Genomic DNA, 21061 nt, shown 5'->3' on the forward strand with positions numbered 1-21061 from the left:
CTTACTGTCTACACAGCAGAGTTTATAAATTCATCATCAGCTGAATTGCACATTATTAAATATCATGGTTTTGTGCTTCTGCACTGATAGAGACAATCATTTCTCTACAAACAACATACAACCCTATTTGCAGCAACTGCTCACTCCTTGTTTTTGTACTTTGCGAGTGTATGAAACAAAACCAGCACTAAATGTGATTACTGAATGGTAATAACTGACTGCTAAAACATGCTTTCCAAGTAACTAATAAAAGCCTTAATGCTGTCGCCACGATGTTAGCTGTAAGTCACTCTGAAATTGTATGCAGTGAAGCACCTTTCTGCTGTCAGGTCATCTTCCAAATTACCTAGAAATTTTGAAGTATTTAAATTTTAAACTCCTATAAAGTGGCCTACATGGCCCTGGCTGCATGTGGCTGTTAATAATGAATGAAGATGAACAGATCAGCATGTGTAATGGGAACTTGGCTGGAGACATGGCATGAAATGACTTGGTATTTTAATCTGTCAGCATGCCAGCTGACTGTGATGATATTAAAATTATCTGAAAGGAGATGCTTCATGGAGACATGACTTAACAAACCAGTGATGTGTTTCTGAAGTTACAGAACATGACTATTAATGGTTCAGTCTGAGGACACATTGCACAGCAATTTTTATTTTATTTTATTTATTTTTGTTTTTATTTCATAGTCTAAGAGAGACATATATAACATAAGATGCATGGTGACATAACTGATTCACATTCATGTCAATGTATAAATTCACAGCTAAATAATAGAAAGTGAAGCATTGGTAATAACAATAAGAAAATAGATTTGTAAGGCACTTAAAGTCAGTGTTTTACATATGCACAATAAAATTGCATTTATATTTCCAAAAGGAATGGGCTAGTTTGATATGTCTACATCACTACACTCTACCACCAAGTGGTAATAAAGCGAAACTTTTAACCAATATTTTACTTGTTTTTTTTTTTTCTTCTTCCTTTTTTCTGCCACTTTAAATGAATTTTTACTTAGTCTCTTTTTTCCCTTATCCACCTCTCTCTGTGGATGGTGCTGATTATGGTTAATTATGTTGATAAATGGCAGTGCCGCAGCTACTCCATCAGCATTTCATAATCTGTCTTTACTCACTTCTTCCTCTTTTTCCTCTCCAGCCAACTCTTTTTCCCAGCTTGTCACATTTGAATGGGTGGTCAGGACCCCTTGGTATTACATTTCAACAAACAGGCAGTGTAGTCCTTCAGTGTCATTTTTCATCAAGCAGAATAGCCTGATAGACTTCAAAAGAAGTTCTGTCGTCTGAAACAGACAACATGAGACAATGTAGTCAAATGTTGCCCACTGGTGCCATGAGATTTATCACTGTGATAACTGAGGAAATGAGGGTGCACTTAATCGCAGAAGGGAGCAATATGCTTTATAAGATGCATGTGTCTATTGTGGTCAACCAGTCACAACTTTGGACACATTATTCCATTAGAGTCATTAGGAAAGTGTGTCCAAACTTTTGACTGGTGCTGTATATTATTGAAAATTAATTAATGAATTAATGAACAATATAATCTTTATATAATATATTTATTTACTTAAATAAATTAATGAAAAAAATTTTCTGTTTACATAATCTCTTTAACATTAGGGCGAGTAAAATGAGAAGCCATGCATTTATTGTAGAGTGGACCGTGTCTTGATACTGCTCTTGAATGTGCACTCTAACATTCAAACAAGGATTATGCCCCATCCCCAAATGGCCGTTCGCTTAATTGGCTTTGATGAATATCTAAAGTGCTGAAGCTTTTATTAAAACATGCATTTAGAAGAGTGTTACTGAATATACATGAACAACACAGATGATGGATATATGTCATAAACATTTAAATCTTATTACACATAATAGATATTTTGCATCCTATAAAATGTTTATTTATTTAAAAAAGAGCAAGAATGAAAGAGATGGTGTGAGAAAATTGCCTAAAATTCAATATGCTGTGCAATTATCATGTGTAATAGCCTGTAAAATCCTAAATATCTATTCATCCACTTGGAAAGGCACAAGAAATGGCCTGGCCACTTAGCCCACTTTCTCCGACCCCTTCCCGACCATGACAGACGACCCTGTCTGAGAAGCAGAAAGAAATAATATAAGCCATATTTCATTCAAAGGCACTTCCATGAATCCTCATTCTTTCTGTTTAACAGAATTACCCCATTTTCCCCCATTTTTACTGATTTCTCTAGAGCCACATTGGTGATTACCTCCGGTGAATCAGCAGAGTTGATGCAGACTGCATCCTGGGGGCATGATGCCCTGTAATAAGCCTGCTCCTGTTTACTAATGATAATCTGGAACCAGCATAATGGACCTGTTAAGCTTTTTTTTGTTGCATGAATATACTGTAGAATATATAAAGCATGTACTTTGATATAAAGTAGTAAGACAAGCCAAGTTTATTTGTATAGCACAAATCTTGTACAAGACAATTCAAACTTACATAAAACATTAAAAGCATTACATGAGCGTGCAGAAGGAGTATTAAAAAGTAAATAAAAGAATATAAAGCGAAACAAAATCATATTAAGACATTGCGAAAATCCAACTAAAATCATGTAAAATATTTTAATTAAAAGCAAGCAACAATCTAGATATAAGTTACACGATACCATGCAGATTCCATGAATAGGTGCCTGAGAAAAGACCTGTTTTTAACCTGGATTTAAAACTGGTGTAAGTGATCTCTTAGTCCTGGTTAAAATATAGCTCCAGCATTTTGGATGAGCTGCAGCTGTCCTGTTAAAAGACAGTAACTCAATCTCCTGGAGATGAACACATGGTAGAGTTTCTCCTGGTCTTTTAAAGCTTTCAAAAGTTTACGAGTCTATGAACACTCCAAGGTTGCAAACTTGGTCAGTGATTTTAGGAGCACATGTTTCAATGTTTTTACTACTGCTGACCCTCTTCTCATTGCTACCAAAAAGAATAATCTCAGTTTTGTCTTCATTTAGTGGTAGAAAGTTCTATCTCTGGTTGTTTATTTGTTTCCGACACTGATACAGTAATGGGCTTGACACATGGGGCGGCCACCAATGACAGCGACAGGTGAAACTCATCGCCACCCAGGTGAAACCCAACACACGGGACGCGGCCAACAGCAGCGACGGCAGCAGCGTCGCACATCGCGATCTCGGAACGCTTTTCTCCAAGAAGTACATGTCCATAATCTTTGCGTGAAGCATTGTAGAGTATGCGAAAGTTAGACACAGTTAGAAATGATCTGTTGAAAGTGTTTGCAGACTGTACTGTCTAGCCTGCTCTCAGCTCATTGGTCAGTCAATGAAGCCCCTCGCTGGTTGGTTTTAGTTCCGTTTGACAGCAACAAAATTTGAACATTTTTCTTTTTTCTTGTGTCGCATCGCAAGTCCCCATGTGTGCGTCTATATTTCACATGCACGAATGTCACCTGTCGCTTGGCTGGATGAGGACATTAATTTTTGCCTCATCGTGCAAGTTCCATAGGAAATTAATTGAGAAGGAGCAACGTTGACCCCCGTGTGTCAAGCCCAATAAGTCTATTGGGCTGCAGTCGTCTGGTGACACAGACTCATAAAGTTGGGTAACTTCTGCATAATTGTGATAATTTATGTTAACGTTCCGTAATTGACCCAAATATAGCATATCCAACTTCAGCAGAAGAGGTCCAAGACCTGACCCCAGGGGCTCATGGCCACAAGCTGCCAATTGTAACAAAATAACTCCAGCCTTCTATGTCGGACATGCATTAAGGACTGCCACAGAAAGTCAAGCCCAGTTTTCAGCCTGTGCAACAATATTCTGTGATCTACAGTATTAAACGCGGTGCTGAGATCCAGCAGAAGCAGGACTGGTACATGACCAGAATCAGTTTTCAATCTGGATATTCAATACTTCGACCAGAGCTGTTTCAATGCTGCGATGAGGTCGGAAGCCTGACTGAAATTTATCAAGATTCTTTGGATATAAAAGAGAGTTTAGAGACATGTTGTTCGTTATAGAGGTGTCTAGAATCCTCTTCTTTAGGAGCGGCTTAACGGCAGCTATCTTTAGTGACTTGGGAAAATTTCCTGATGTCAGTGAGCTGTTAACTATTTGCAGGAGATCACTTTCTACTGAGGTACAAACTGTTTTTAAAAAGTTGGATGGGATTATGTCCAGACTGCAAGTTGTTGATTAGTAATACAGAACAGTAATTTATTGTGTTGTTGTTTAACAATGCAGTAATACATTCAAAGAAAGCAACGAGGTCTCACAGTTTACCATTATGCTGTATACACAGTTCACAGAAGTACCCCTTCTTGAGTATATAGTAAAATATATATATATATATATATATATATATATATATATATATATATATATTATTTTACCATATGTGGCTGTTGTCTATACATTTTTTTTTAAGTTTACATGTCTGCTTTGTGTGTGGATCTGGATGCAGTAGCAGGCATCACTTAACGCCAAGAAGGCTGCATCAACTGTTTGAGCAGCCTTCCTGTCAGAAGCTTACCTATCTTCATCTCCTAACTGTTCACTTTCTCATCCGACAGCTCCTGTCAAATCTCTCTTGGGTTCCCAACCACCACCCCTGCAAACAAGAAAAAAAAAGAAAAAGAAAACTTACAAAACTGCTATACATCCACTTATCTTTCACACTAAAAAATAGCAACAAAACAACAGCAGCACAGGCTGCAGCAGCTAACAAAAAGAAGTACAGTACATTACTGGAGCTGCTTTCTTGCTCTCATGACAAATTGAGGGTTCAACAGTTTCTCGTGTTTTCATTTTTCTGCAGCATATTTAACAGTCAGAACAAGCTGCTACATAGTCTCTGTCCCCAGTGATCTAATCTTCCTGTTGGTGTATGAGGTGACACTTAAACTAGTACTATATTGTTTGTCTTTATCGAACTTTTCTTTTAGCAAGCTGGTTACACCAAAGATTGCCTGCTAATAGGAATGAAAAGAGGTACTGTTTCTTCATCTGCTATCCTCTCCACCACCACCACCCCCCAGCCACCATCATGCGTCATCTTCCTAAAGTGTCACATTTGAAAGGAGCAGTGTGCACTTGCCACCTCTGCTGGAAGATTTGCTCATTCTGTGGCACCCTGATAAGCTCTGACTTACTGCCTCCATGTGGGTCAGAGAGACTTGGGGACACACAGCTTGTATTGCCTTTTGTAATTACATGTGCTTCACTGCACTGTTTCTGCTCCCCTCATTCTCCATTCTCTTCCTCTTCCAAACAAGAAATGTATTTGTGTGTGTGTGTGTGTGTGCATTGTTAGGCACTGGTGGGGGTGTTAGGGTTGTCTAAGCACTGAGCCTGAACAAGTTTAATGTCTGTACACCGGTTTTAGGCCCCATTCTGATATTTTCCTGTATTTATTTATTTTTTTATTTATTTTTTACATTTAGGTAAACTTTGATTTCTCCTCCAAATTATATTATTCTATAAATATGCCCCAACTCATATAGTAGTACCAGTGTTTGTTTGTTTTTTTTGTGTGTGTGGGGGTGGTTCATGTGACTCCTTAAGTTTGGAGAAAAAAAGGATTTATCCATCCATGTTGTCATCTAATAAAATTCTGAATATTGCTACATTAGCGTGAGTGTCTGTGTTTGTATGAGACTAAAATGGTTTCTCTCTGATTGAATAAGCAAGGGGACCAGCAATAAATGAAGCAACACAAGACCCTTTTATTATTAGGTTTTTCTTTTGTTATAATGGTTTTTGGAGCTTTTAAGCTTTGCCTCTCAAGCTGGCACATCCGGATTGTTTGAGTAAGCTATTAGTTTCTTTGATTACTGTTGCAGTAATTTGCTTGAAGTCATCTCCGTCTGATGTAACACACCAGTCCAGCTACTGGGTCATCTAATCTCAAACTTAGACTGTGATAGCAGCAAGCCTGATGGTTGACAGTGCCTAAACTTTATCTTTGAACCTCGTTAAATGAAATTCATCCCATGCACATTTATTTGTGACTCATCTTATCACAAAAAAAAGACTTAAGCTCACTTCATGTACCAGATTTTCATGAAGCAATTTTACAGCGATATACAGTATACTTTTAATATGTACTGTTTAATTTACCTCTCATGTTCTCATTAGGCTCCCTGCTTCCTTTGTGTGTACAAATGTGTGTATGTATGTCCTGTTCACAATAGTACCCAGATCCATTATTCAGCCTTAGCACAGTTTTGGAATGTGCTTGTTTAGACATAGTTCAAAGTCCACTATAGTCTATGAAACCCTGAGAGGCAAATGTAGCTTTTGTCAGGATTATAAATGAAATTTAACTTTCTCTACATAGGTTAGGCTGTTTTAATGTTTATCATTTAAGCCAAATTGCATCTTGACTCATGAATACATGCCTGATATGTGCAACATATCAAAGCTCTTAATTAATTGAGAATTCAGCTTGCAGGGCATCATGTAGCTCAACTTGTTGAGCAGGCTTCCCATGTATGGAAGCTGTAGTTTCTTAATGCAGCCATCAAAGCTTGAATCCGAGCCCAGAGCCTTTTGCTGACGGTTAGCTTGCTCTCCTTGACCCCTCCTGTCAAGTTACTGTATAATAACTTATATTAGAGCCCAAAAATCCTTAAAAAAAAAAAAGGTTTGATGATCATGATGGTGTGTGTGAATGGATGGGAGAATAATCCTATATTTTATAGTCATTTTTAAAAAATATATATTTTCTTATAATATAAAAGTTCTCTACCCCTCAATCCTGGATGTTTTCTTTTGCAATCTGGAGGAGTGGGAGAAAATTCTGGTACTATGTACTGCTTTAGATTCAGTTATTCATCTAATTATCAAAAGATCATGGCTGAGCTATAGCAAAACATGAATCTTGCAGCAGTAATAGTGGTGGAAATTATGTGTGTTCAGAACATTGCATCTCTTGATTTCTCAGACATTTCAGAAACCGTCTTTCATCCCACTCATGTGGCCCCGTGTGTCGAGCACATTAGTCAACTCTGAAAAAAATCCTCTCTTTTAGATGCAGTCCTTTTGTCAAAGGTTTTGAGTGAAAACATTGAACCATGGGACTGAAAATGCTTTCATCAGTACCAGGGAGAGACATCTCTCTTCCTGCAGGTATGATGGGGTTGTGTGTTTTTATTTGTGTGCCTATCCCAGCGCATAAAGCTTTATTCTCTTTTCCTGGTCAGCCAGCATCATGCTTTTTTCGCTCTTGATAATTTATCATACCAGACATGTTTCTATCCCTGGACCATCACCTTTGCAGCTGGCTGCCATTCATTACTTAAAAAATTGATCTCACATCACCTGACAAAAAGCTTTGGCCTGTCAACACTGCTGACCCTTAACAGGGAGGGTTATCGAGCTCTCTCATGGTACCAACCAGGCCAACTTTGGATGTGAATATACCTCAAATCTCAACTTTACATTTTTATAGACTCAGCTAGTACGTTACATTTTTTTTTTTTTTTCATTTTTGGAGGGCAGTATTTTCTACAGTAGGAACTTTGGATCCTGGTAAACAAACATCTTTTCGTTGACACCATCCTGTTTGGTCTCCGTGTTGTGATACTGCTCAGCCATTATCTGTTTCCCAGCCCTCCTGGATTGGATTTAAATAAAACACAAAAGTCCCTTTTGACTGTTTTACAGTCGATGGCCTTCATCTTTTTTCCCCTCTCGCCTTTCTTTCCCCTCACCTGAATATAAGCAAATTAGTAGCCTCTAATCGGCCTTTAGGAGTGAACAAAGAGACACAACATGTGGCTGATTCTGTTTTTTAACCTCTTTTCAGTCAGTCATTCTTTATTTATGGGTTTCATCCTTCCTTACTTACCTGTTAGCTTACTTTGCTTCTTGTATTCTTTCTCATTTTACCCGTTACTTACCCCTGCTACCATGCATTCAGCTTTGGTAGCCCTGTGGAGGCCAGGCTCTCTTTGATCTTTAGTCCAGAACACAGGATGAGAGTTATCCACTGGCAACAACAAGTACATCCTATTAGGAGCTGGACAGAGCCCTCAGATGCTGCTGCAGCATGGCCCTAACTTCACACCAACTACTGCCTTTGCTGCTCTGCATTACGGCTCATCACACTTGACACACAAGCTCAGGGTAACGTTTACTTGTTGAATTTAAAAGCTTGAACTGCTGTCTTTGGTGCTTATTTTTAGTTCGTCATGGAGCTGTCACCCACTGGTGTTTGTCACAGAAATTCTGGTTGTCGGCCTGGTTGATCAAGGTGCCTAAGAAGAAATTGGATGTTTGATTTAGGCAGGCATCATCTGATGCAAGCTGTATTTTCTTGGAAAAGCAATGTCACCTCAAGGTGTGTTAAATTCATGTTCAGGTGTTTTTTTAAGCATATGGAGTTTGCCAAGTTGTTGTGAAATTAAGAAATTAATTACCGATCCTGGCAAAAAAAATCTGACCTCAAGGTCCATGAATATAGCCTTACTTTCTGTTTTAGAAATTTTAATTGTGTCACAGTGTTTGAAAGCCAGAATTTCCCCTTTACGTGTTATTTACATAGGAATCTCGCTTGGTTGGAGTGTGTGGAAGAAGTGTGACTTCTATTTTGAGATAAATTAGTGGGTGGAGATGATGACAGTCCAATATACTGCCAAAAATGTTCTAACCCAGTCATCAAGGTGCCCTCTAGACATGGGAATGTTGCATTAGTTTCTTAATGTGTTTCAGTAACTCATCCTGTACACTGTTCCGTACCTGAAAAAAAAAAACAGATCAGCTAGGAAAACAGAGAAACAGGGTCACATCCACATAAATAGCCTGCTGATTATTTTCTAATCCAGTCTAATTTATCTCATCGCTTTATTTTCTTGAATTGTTGACCCCATTTCTTCACATGAATAAAAAGAATGGCACACATCCTGTTAAAGCTGCTTTGTTATATTAAACAGGCCAGGCATTTATCTTGGTCTCTATTGTTTTGGCTTCATCCACAAAATCAATGCAGCTCGTTCATCACATTCTTATTGAAAATGAGCATATTTGTGTGAACATTTGTGAGGATTTTTCACTGCAGTTTAAGGCAGAGGAGCAAGATTTATCAAAACTGTAGGCAGTAGATACTACTGTCACGACTTTTACTTGCTGAAAAAGCATTATTTTGTCCACTTATCCTTCATGTGCATTTGACACGTACAAATCACAGACACATTCACACATATGCAAGTCATTAATGCAGGGATATCACACAGGCAGTAGCAAGCTCCAACACACACATGTGAACAGAAATACTCGCAGTGGTTTCTGTTTCCGTCACAAACAACCAGTGATGGATAGGACCTTTCCATTTTAAACAGGGAGAAAACACATGCCCCTGGGGACCCTTGTGTGTGGAAGTACTTTGAAGTGTCCACATTTAATTCTTCTGTATGATAAATGAGAGCAGAGCTGCAGTTGTAGCCTGTGAGGAAAAGCTCTGCTTGCTCAACAAGGGGAGCAGTAACAAATGTAGCGATAGCTGATAAGCTGACTCTGTCTCTTGCTCTTGCTTGTTGTTCTGCTCCCTGCAGACCCCCACAGCCAGATAACAAATCCATCCTATCAATCAAACCCATCAATGGCTGGCTGCAGATTAGAGACAGTGATTTTTGGGCTGATTGGAGGGGAAATGCTGATTACACCTCCCTCTCTCTGAGTTGATTACCTTCTGCCTGTATGTTGTGAAGCTCGGTTGCTGAGCTGTAATCACTGGAAGGTAAGAGCAGACGCTGAGGCTCCTGATTAGAAAAGACAGACACGATCGCTGGTGAAGCCCTAACGACCATCGCTCATTGCTGGTCATTTAAAATGCCTAAATCTCCTGCAGTCAGAGCCTACATACTACAATATATGCATGTAAGTACTGTCATCTGCTCATGTACATAAACTTCTGCCTTTCTCCTCCTGTCTGTCTTCACTGTTTTGGCCTACTTCCATCACCGTGGCAGAAGGTCCTATACTGGAACACACACACAGATAAACACACACATTCATAGCAAGCAGAGTCCTAATCTGAGCTTTATTTAGCTGTCTCACCTTTAAAACTGGAATGCCTGCCAGACAGTCCCTTCCGCACCCACTTCAGCCTCTTCAAACATTACATTTCTTTATCCCTCTACTTCTTCATCAGCCCGCCATAACGCCTTATTTACATTTTTATTCAATCATTGCAGCCATATAGGGAGTGCTGTAGTAAAGGCCACAGTGTTTGTTGAATACCACAAAAATAAAAACAACAACTACATGAGCTATTTGAAGAATAAAAAGGAAAAAAAGTTCACTTTTCACTGACTTTCCACCAGTTTTGGAACATGCATTGCAAATTCATTGGTTTTACTTGCTTTTTTGTTTAAAGTACTTTAATTGTGATGGGTTCTCAGTAGGAGTGCAAAAACACATTTATTCTTTGTTCCTTATGTAAACAAGGAAACTGCAGGAACAAAAACTTAATAATGAGTTTGGGTAAATGGGAACATTTATTTAAAAAAAAAAAAAAAAAAAAACCTGCAAAAAAGCCTGCAGCGAAGTTGTCAGCAAAGCTCTTTAGAATTTAATGTTAAATATTCATGCAACTTGTTGACTTTGGTTATGCAAGCTGGAAGATTTATTTGAATTTTCTCTCACTGTATGATAAAGATTTGATTGGGCAAAAGAAAAAGCTCCACCATTTACAGCATCCATCTGGATCATCTCATCGTTAATAACAGCTTTAAAAGAAACCCAATTTCAATGGAAACACTGTTTACAGGGTCAGTCTTTCAATTAATTCATCCACTGTTAGTCACTCCATTAACACCCCTCCGCTTTTAATCCTCAGCACAACATATGAGACTGCTGGCATGGCCGTGTACCTAAATAAACTTCTTTTCATCTCAGTGTGCATGTTTGGATGTGTGTGTGTGAGAGCAAGCTCACATAAAATTCCTAACTCTTGCTGTCCTGGTTTTGAACTACCTTTGAAGCCGCAAAATTGTTTCATCCTGCATGTGTTAGGTATCATTTCAATTGACACCATGCACTCTGCTACTAGTGCTTTGAATTGAGCATACTTGCATGCTTGTTAGATGGAAACAGCTGTCAGGGGAGATAGCAAGAGTGACTCACTTCCCCTCACTTATCATTTGCCTATTCCAGTCCTTCTCTTATTGTGACCTCCAAGAAAGTCAAAATATTCCATTCTTTTTTAACTTTCTCTACTCCTTTTCTTCCTGTTTTGTATTCATTGAGTGTGCATGTAGCATAGTGACGGATTTTGGGAAACATTGTGCCTACAGGTGTGTGGGCACCTGTGGCACAGTTGGAAACAAGGTTGGATTAGTATGAATAAATTATTAGTATGTCTTGTGTGCCGTATGGTTATAACAGTTTTAAAATCATTTTACTGTTGAGTTGTATAACAAAAGAAATTTAAAATCTGTGTTTGGATCTTGATTCAGGAACAAAGACTTTTTTATTTTAGTTTATGATAAAATACAACATTCATATCTCAGCCTTTTTGTCAGGAATAACACAGACAGTCTTATTGTGCTCACACTGTGTTTCTTTGGTTAATGGGGAGATGTCAGCTTGCTTTTACATTACTTTTGAGAAGTCAGACATTGAATGCATGAAAATACTCCAGATGTCCTTTGGGAGCAAAAATAAGCAACAAACTGCTGTGTGGTGGGCAGTAGCTGTCATTTCTTAATATTTAACTAAGTAAACAACCTACACAAAGCTTTCGAGAGGTTTAATGCATTTAGGTAGCATTTTGTTATATCTGGATCTTTGTCTTTGTCATGCCTGAAAAAAGTTAATAGATAAATCCATGAAATCTTTTAAATCAAATGACTTAAGCTTTGAAGTAAAATAAGTCAGTTGGAGTCCAGAGAGATTTATTTATCCAAAGTATTGATTTAATGGTGGGGCTAACACATGAAAGATCAATAAGTGGGATATTGTTGTCTACCAAGTCTTTTTTTAATGGAGCGCATCATCTTCATCAGGGGTGTCCAGTCTAATCCTCAAGGACCACAGTCCTGCAGGTTTTCAATGTTTCCCTGCTACAACACACCAGACTCAAATTAATGAGTAATGTAGAAGGGAAACATTGAGAACCTGCAAGACAGCAGCCATTGAGGAACAACTTTGGACACCACTGATTTATCTTCATGACACCTTTGATTTTGTAAAAGTTCTGCGTAAGCGACTGACTTGAAATATTATTTAATGTAATTTATCCTTAAAGTGGGACATTTCTCTTGTTGGCAAATGTATCTGGTAGGGCTGAAACAAAAATGTGTAACATGTATATCACAGTTCTTGGGAATAGGCATGTTACCAACCATCATCTAATTACTATGTGGACATAATATTTACAAAATAGTTTTTAGGGTTATTGGATCCATGAAGGACCTGTTAGTGATGTACAGTGACATTTAAAAGTTCAGCAACTTCTAAAGATACTCTCTATTTCAGCGTAGTTATGACCAAAACTGCAACTGATATTTGCACAGAAATCCTTAGCACCCCATTAACAAATCAGACAAATTACAAATTTGATTTTTTTCAAAACATCTACTGTTTTCATGCCCTTTCAAGTAGGCATGCAACATATCTAATGGATTAAGGTCCAAACTTTGACTTAGTTATTCCCCAACAAAGACTTAATTATAACAACCAGTGAGGTGCTTAGGCTTGTTGTTTAGCTGCATGCCCACCTTTCTGATCCCACCATTCACAGATGGACTACGGCTGTTTTGCTAAATGCAGTATGTTCTTCTCCATAAATATAATACTACTTGTTTAAACCTGAAATTTCTAATTTGATCTGATCATTCTACAATTGCAGATTATCACGCTCCTTCAAGGAATCTTTGTTAGTCAGCCTCTTCTGGGGAGGATAACAGAGGTCTTGAATTTCCTTCTTCTGCACACAATGTGTCTCACTGTGGATTGGTTGAGTCCAAAGTCTTTAGATGGTTTATAACCTTTCCAGTCAGATGAGCATCAGCAATGCTATTTCTAAAGGTCCTCAGAAATTATATTTTTTTCATGCAATGATGCACTCCACAAAAATCTTCTCTAGATCAGACTTTAATAAAAACCCTTTAATGCCCTTGAATTTGGTAGAGTCTATGTTTTAGTCGTATTATGATATCTTAGAGGTGGAAGAGAACCTGAACCTTTCGATCACTTGGTTTATGTATGAAATGCTAAGTGATGATAATTTAACCATAAAGTGACATCTAAACCTTAAAAAAGAATAAATAAATATTATTAAGAATCAGAATTAAACCTGAATTAACTGCTACTCCTTAAAGTGTTACATACTTTTGCTACATAAAATTATTTTCTATTGAAGTTTTTTTCTGAATAAATTGTAACAGATTTGCTTGAAACATCTATCTACCTTTAATAATAACTTTTAGGTCACATTTATATAAAAGTAAAGAAAAAATCCTTTACCTTTTTACTTACTTTCCTTCCTCTGTGTGTTTTTTTCTCATCAATATGAGATGCATGTAGATCACAGAGTGAATAGTTAGTAAATGTAATTTATTAAAACTGTTTAAGACTCAGTGCTCAATTTGTCTTTATGAAGCTCTAATAATGTGAAACATTAACACTGTGGAGACTTTGTAATAATATTTCACTCAACGCAAGCAGTGAATACTAATATCATTAGAGACAAAGGACATTTAAATCATGCTTTCATTATGTTATATTTCCATTTTTATGTTTCCTGTCGAAAAAAGTGCTTAAGAGTCAAAGAAGGGAAAAGGTCATGAGCACAGATATGCAGACTGTAGGGCCCCTGGTTAGGAAAATATTTTGACAGTGGGTGTTGTAACATGATTTATTAGTAGTCATTTTGTATAAATATGAAGATAAAGGCTACTACAGTTTAAGGCCTATAGTGTGGTAGCTTATGATCTTATCATTCTAGGAAACAAGTGAAATGCATCTTCCTAACATCAGACCTGCACCATCACAACATCATTGTACTAAACTGTTAAATCAGCGATAAAAGGAATTTACAACCATCTGCTGATATGGAGCACAAAACATTTTCTTATCTGGTTAGAATAATTTAAAAAGCTTTTTTCACTACTGGCACACATATTTCCTTGTTTTCTTGTCGTGAATTCTTAAAACATGTACATGCTGGCTTGGTCAATAGCATTCATATACTTGCCTAAATTTTTAACAATCCACCGTATAAACGCAGCCAACTCAGGTTTAATCCTGAAGTCTCCCAGACCCACTTTGTCATCTACCTGATGAACAATAAAGGACACTAGAACCCACGCAAAGTTAAAAATATAACAAAAAAGCACTCATTTATGGAACACACACTTTATACAAGTAACATTTTCACAATTTCCCTTTGGGTATTGTATTATTAATGACGTCACATTGATGCCATGACTAATCAATGTTGAAAGGCCTGACTAGTCGACTTCAGAAATCAGCTAAAATGCCCATCCTTAATACATTAGTTCTCAAATACATGCCCCTCTGTTTCCACTTGTCATTCATGGAAAAATAGATCATTTATAATAGATTTTTGTCAGAATTAATATATGTTAGTTTGATTGTAGTAACTGTTAAACTAATGACTCATAGTGTGAGTGGAACAATCGCAGTCCTACTGTCATCTTCCTGCTTGAAATGATTGAAAAAAGCTCATTTAAACACAGCAATTTGCACTTGAGTTAACAGGAAACGTAATTCGGGTCAAACCATTGTGGCCGCTTGTCTGATGCCTGATCTATGAGACGGGTTTGCGATGATGAGATAAGTTGACATGAGAATATTTACCATCTGTTTCACTTTAGAATTCCACTGAACCTGAATATGTGCACAAACAACTTTGGTCTCCATTCTTCCCCCCATGAAAACAATGGTGATGGGACATATTTAACGGGGAGGATTTTATGTTAGGACCTTGTGCAGGTTTCTTTTTTTTATATGACTATTTTGCTGTTTTTTGTTTTTTGTTTTTTAGGGAATACTTGTACTGGATGGATGAATTTTATATTATATGATGATTATTAAATTTGGCAACCTGAGTAATGACTGCAGAGTAGAAAGTGGAAGTTTACCTCTGCCCACAACTTTAATTGCCCATATTGTTAGATCAGGAAAAGGAAACGGTGGAGAAAATTATAAATAAGTCTCTCCTTTGGAAGGGTGATCCTAGTTTTTTCCCCACCAGCTGAAATCCAAGTGCATAGCCAGACACAGCAAGACCAGTGATGTCACTGGTAGCCACACAGACCCACAAGTGCATTTTTCTATAACTGGAAAGGTCGACATGTTGCTGCTAATCACATTTGATGTAGCCCATAGCATGTACCTGGAGAACAAACTAAAAAAACATAAAAACATAAGCACACCAACACACACAAACGTGCAAACATCCCCTTCTCTTGTTCCCTCTTTCACATTGTATCTTTTCCTGATGTATATCCACAATGTGCTTTTTCTTTTACCATTTTTACATGAATGACTCATACAACCCTGGCAAACTAGACCAATATTATATTTATGCACCCAGGCTAAATATGGAGCCTCATGTTTATGTTTTTACAGATACATATTCATGCACCGGCACATAAATTAACACCACACAAAATAAAATCCACATATTATGTATTTAAAGTGGCAACATGCTGTTGTTGTTCCCCTGGTCTCATGTGCCTGTCAGGGCCTCTGATTCTCTTCTTTAATGAGCGTATTTACTCCTAGCCTGGTGGGCTTCTGTTGCTGTGTGTCTGCGTTTGTAGTGCTGACCAGAGGAGACATGCCGGTCTGAGTCCCTGGGCTAATTGCTGCTCCCGGGCTGATATTCTTTCTGTGCTACACTCTCATTGACTCCCTGGACTCCAGGGGGATTCCCACCGGCACCCAAAGACAAACAAACCTGGGCGTACAATCAATAACGGATGCAAGAGTTACAGCTCAGCACAGCTGCTGATTAAGATTCTCTGGGAATGTGTGAGTGTGTGTGTGTGTGTGTATGTGTGTGTGTGTGAGAGAGAGAGAGAGAGAGAGAGAGAGAGAGAGAGAGAGAGAGAGAGAGAGAGAGAGAGCAGGTGAAAAAGTTAGTTGATTCTCCCCAGATTTTGTGCTAAAAGGAATAATTAGTCAGTGCTTAAGTTGCAGGTATTTATGTGATTTTAACCATTAGTCATTCTGACTCTAGACATTTTTACATACTTCTGGTTAATTATTTACCAAATATTGCAGGTTCACAACAAGATAAATAAGCTAAATGTAGGATTTCATAAAGTACTGGCATTAAAAAATAAGTTTATTCTGGGATCTTTTTTTACCCTTTTTGTGGGATTAATTTATATGACCCGAGTTCAGCAATGATGATTATACTTGAAAGAACACCCTTGGGGAAAAGTCTTTAGGGCTATCACATAAACTCCCAAAATGCCTGTTTCAACATTTTATTTAGTAAGTTTTACCATTAATAAGCTGTGTAGATGATTCCAGAAGCTGTGGCACTGAGAAAAATCACAGAGAGGGAAATGGTTGGTGTGGATGTGGAAAAAGTTCATGAAAGACATCTTTAGAGCTTAACTGGTGCAGCCTGCAGTAGTGGTGTGAACCAGTACTAGGAACTGCACGCTGAACTAAATAGGTTTTATCAGAAAAAGTCAAGGAGGACACCACTGCTTGAAAATATGGAAGAATATTTGCAAGAACTCTTACAGATAAGTAAGGTGGATGTGCATTTGCTTGTTTATGTTGCTATTTGAAATTCTGTTATAGTTCATTAATTTAGGATCTTTCATTAAAAAGTTTTAGAATATGGAAAATTGATATATTTGCATTTCTTTCTGATGATATACTAAATCTTGTGGTTGCACTTCAGTGATTTTAATAATTATGACTGGCTGTCACGGAACGTGGATGTGAGGACCCAAATGCAGGCAGACGAGGCAGGATGCAGACCGGTGCAGGTAAAAAGGTTTTAATAAGGAATAACGTAATTTACAAAAGATTCTGGTGGCAAAACGGACTAAACTCTCAAAGAAACAGATATGGCAAACAGAAGGCAGGAAGCAGATGTCAATGGATTGGCAAGGAGGAAATGAAACTAATGGACTATAAATACACAGAGGCACTAACAAGACACAGTTGAAGTAAATGAGCTAATTAACCAGGTGAACTAATGAGCAGAAACCAAAAACACATAACATGACACTAAAACCAAAAAACCAGGAACAAACCAAAAACATGACAAAAACCAAACCATGAACCATGACACTGGCACTGTAATAACTCACACTCACAGGTAGTTTACATAACCACATAGACACAACATTTTTAAATAGACTTTAATTCCTCTAACAATCAATGTTAGGTCTATTGTTATGTAGACACATCTTACCATTGATATACTCTTGTTATATTGTAAAATATCCTCTGCTAAAAAGGGACAATCTAGACAAGACACAAATGAGCAACTACAGGCCGATCTCAAATCTTCCTTTTCTAACTAAGATAATCGAAAAAGCCATTTTTCATCAACTAAACGACTTTTTAACACAAAACAACTGCTACCATGTCTTCCAGTCAGGTTTAAGACAGCACCACAGCACTGAGATGCTCCTCATTAATGACATATGTTTGAACACAGACGATGGAAAAATGTCAGTCTTAGTCTTACTGGACCTCAGTGCTGCATTTGATACAGTTGACCACAATATTGCTTTAACGACTGAAGAACTGGGTGGGCCTCTTTGGTACTACACTACACTGGTTTAAATCCTATTTAGAGAATAGAAAGTATTTTATATCAATAGGTAATTTTACATCTGAGCAGACAAAAATTATACGTGGAGTTCCCCAAGGTTCCATCCTGGGGCTTCTTCTGTTTAACATCCACATGCTCCCACTGGTGCAGGTTATAAAGAAAAACAAAATTAGTTACCATAGCTACGCAGATGACACACAGATATATATTACAATGTCACCAGGAGACCGAGGCCCCGTACAGGCTCTTGGCAAATGCATTGAGGAGATTAATGACTGGATGTGTCTGAACTTTCTTCATTTAAACGAAAACAAAACTGAGGTGATTGTCTTTGGCTCGAAAGAGAAACTATTAAAGGTCACCACAGAGCTTCAGTCTATACACCAAAAACCACCAACCAGGCCAGAAATCTGGGTGTACTGATGGACTCAGACCTTAACTTTGAAAAACACATTAAGGGAATCACAAAGTCAGCCTACTATCACCTTAAGAATAAATCAAGAGTAAAAGATCTGATGTCTCAGCAGGACCTGGAAAAACTAGTCCATGCTTTCATCTTTAGTCGGCTTGATTATTGTAACAGTGTTTTTACAGGTTCTACCTAAAAAATCAATTGGACACCTGCAGCTGTTTCAGAACTCTGCTGCTCGAGTCCTCACTAAGACCAAGAAAGTGGACCACATCACTCCAGCTCTGAGATGTTTACACTGGCTGCCTGTTTGTCAGAGGATAGACTTTAAAGTTCTGCTGCTGGTCTATAAAGCTCTGAATGGTTTAGGACCAAAATACATCAGTAACCTCTTGACCCAGTATGAATCTGCCAGAACCCTCAGGTCATCTGGTTCCAGTTTCTTATCAGTTCCCAGAGTCAGAACCAGACATGGAGAAGCTGCATTCAGCTTCTATGCTCCACATGTCTGGAACAAACTCCCAGAAAGCCTCAGATCAGCTGAAACCATCAGTTTATTTAAATCCAGGTTAAAAACCCACCTGTTCTCTGCTGCAGTTCACTAGTTTTATTTAGAAGTCAAAATCTACATCTGGTTCTTTTAAGCTGTAATCATGTTTTAATATGTCTTTCCCCACACTGGAACTTTATTTCTTGCATTTTATCTATTTTATTTTAGCATCTTCGTCCTGTTTTTATTTCATTAATTGCATTTCTTTTAATCTTTGTTTTTTTTTGTTTTTTATGCACTTGTATTACTTTCTGCACCCTGCTGAAATGTTTTATGTAAAGCACTTTGAATTGTCTTGTACATGAAATGTGCTATACAAATAAACTTGCCTTTCCTTGCCTAAAATATTATCATGACTGTAACTCTCAACACTGTTTATTTCAAGTTTAAAAGTTGCTAGTACTAGTACAAAATTTTCAGGCATATTCTTGTGATTTTATGTTTATAATACTAGATTAAAAAGCAGCTTATGGCATGATGTGTCCCTGTGTGCCGCTGACTGCCACTGGCTAGCAAGCAGTGCAGTGATGTAGTGTCATCTTGCTGATCCTCGCCCTCTCCACCCCTCCATTCCCTCTTCACTCCATGCTCTCTGGGCTCATGTTTGCTTTTGTTCTTCTATTCAGTCAGCCTGACTCACAATGATGATCTTGACCAAGCTCAGGGTAAGGTCAAGGTTGGCTAGCAAATTGCCTCAAAGCAATCAGACTTGTCTCTCTGCACTAACAGTGTGAGCTCTCTGTCTCTGTCGCCATCTTGCCATGACTTCTTTTCCCTCTCCATCTTAAGTCTCTCCTCTTCCGTGTCTGTGTTTACCTTGCGGGGGTTAGATGTGTGTCAGGAAGGATTGGCAGCGGGAGTGGAGGAGGGGGCGGGGGGTCAGCTCTGCTTTGAAGTCTCAGCTCTGACCAGCAAGAGCTAGGAACTTGAAAGCACAAAGTGTTACTACCTCAGTGACATTTTAGCACACAGCAGTGTGACACAGTGGCAAGCTTCTGTGTTTGTGTATCTATACTGTACACACAGATATGTATGTGAATATGTGACTATGTATGAACAAGAGATTTTCAATCTGTCCTCTAATTCTATAGAACTTCTGGTGGATAGGGACATGATTTTGCCCCTTCAACCTATAACCTCAGGATCACCAGCAGTGACATTTGGATGAATTGCAACAGGTGATACCCCTGATATAAATACATATGCAGTAACTTGATCCTGCATACAAACACCACATAAGGTATGTAAAATTTCATATGATTTTCATGCACGGTCTTAGTGACTCAAGGACCGCCTCCTTTGGATCGTCTGTGCATGCCCACACAGTGTGCTGCAGTAGCTTTCCTCTGATGGCTTCTCACACATGAAAGACTTGACTATAATGTGTCACACAGCGTCCTCACCCTCAGCCGAACGACATCAAAGTGTGCCTGGGGCCTAAAGCCGGACAAATGTCTTCATCTACCGCCTGATTGTGCTGTGCGCCTTTCTGTCTGTCCTGTAAATGGTGTAAACAGGTGTTAACATGCCAGCCCACAAGATGCCACATGCTGCTGTGTCATGATCTCTCGAACAGCTGTTCCATACTATTGTGTGTGTGAGTGTTTATTGAAAAGGTTATAAATGGATGCAAGAGGGGCATTAGCTGTAGATTTATTTCAAAGCCAAGGGCAAACAAATCGAAAGGGCAAAGAATGACTGGGGCTTTATGACATTAATCTGATAACTGAAAGCATGTGTCTGTGGTTTGTTCAAAAAGAAATACAATTTCATTATGAAGATTCTTGCCCCCCTTCCCTCTTTCTGTTTCCCTGCAAATGACAGTTACAGCCAAGAATACCTGAACGTAAATGTACAAATGAGCATTTCTGTCTTCAGGTGGATATTGAGCAACTGGACTACAACCACTACCTGCCACTGTTCTTTGAGGGATTATGTGAAACTGATCATCCGTTGGAGCTCTTGGCCTTACAGGGAATCCATGACATGTTGGAATGTGGAGGCTTCAAGATCCTACCAGTCATTCCCCATCTTATCCAGCACATCTGCAGTAAGTCTGAGACGGTGCCAACTCTTTTATTTTACCAATCACACAAAACACATAGCCTCTATCTGTTTTTTTTTTTTTTGCATAATTTTACCTTGACTGTTTCTGTGAAAATGGCCCTGCGCTATGACAACACAGAGAGTTCAACAGGCTGGAGCATAACACCAGCTCTTCTGTTGTACAGTCGAGTTGATGAAAATGTATTCTTAATTTGCTGATCATTAATCTATCTGAATGTGTTTTACTCAGCTGCAGTTAGAAG

General features: G+C 38.3%; 1 protein-coding gene across 4 annotated transcripts in view; it reads left to right on the plus strand.

Annotated features, from left to right (window-relative positions):
- pacrg (PARK2 co-regulated) overlaps positions 1 to 21061 on the plus strand; it is a 140277-nt gene that overhangs the window by 49856 nt on the left and 69360 nt on the right. For all 4 annotated transcript variants that reach the window (XR_006008665.1, XR_006008666.1, XM_041971745.1 and 1 more), the window contains exon 3: positions 20631 to 20802. Coding sequence is in view for 2 of the 4 variants with exons in the window: in XM_041971745.1 (XP_041827679.1) it covers positions 20631 to 20802 (172 nt within the window). In the remaining 2 variants the exon portion in view is untranslated. The remainder of the gene's footprint in view (positions 1 to 20630; positions 20803 to 21061) is intronic.

This window comes from Melanotaenia boesemani, chromosome 20, assembly GCF_017639745.1.
Source record: "Melanotaenia boesemani isolate fMelBoe1 chromosome 20, fMelBoe1.pri, whole genome shotgun sequence".
Classification (NCBI taxonomy): Eukaryota; Metazoa; Chordata; class Actinopteri; order Atheriniformes; family Melanotaeniidae; genus Melanotaenia; species Melanotaenia boesemani.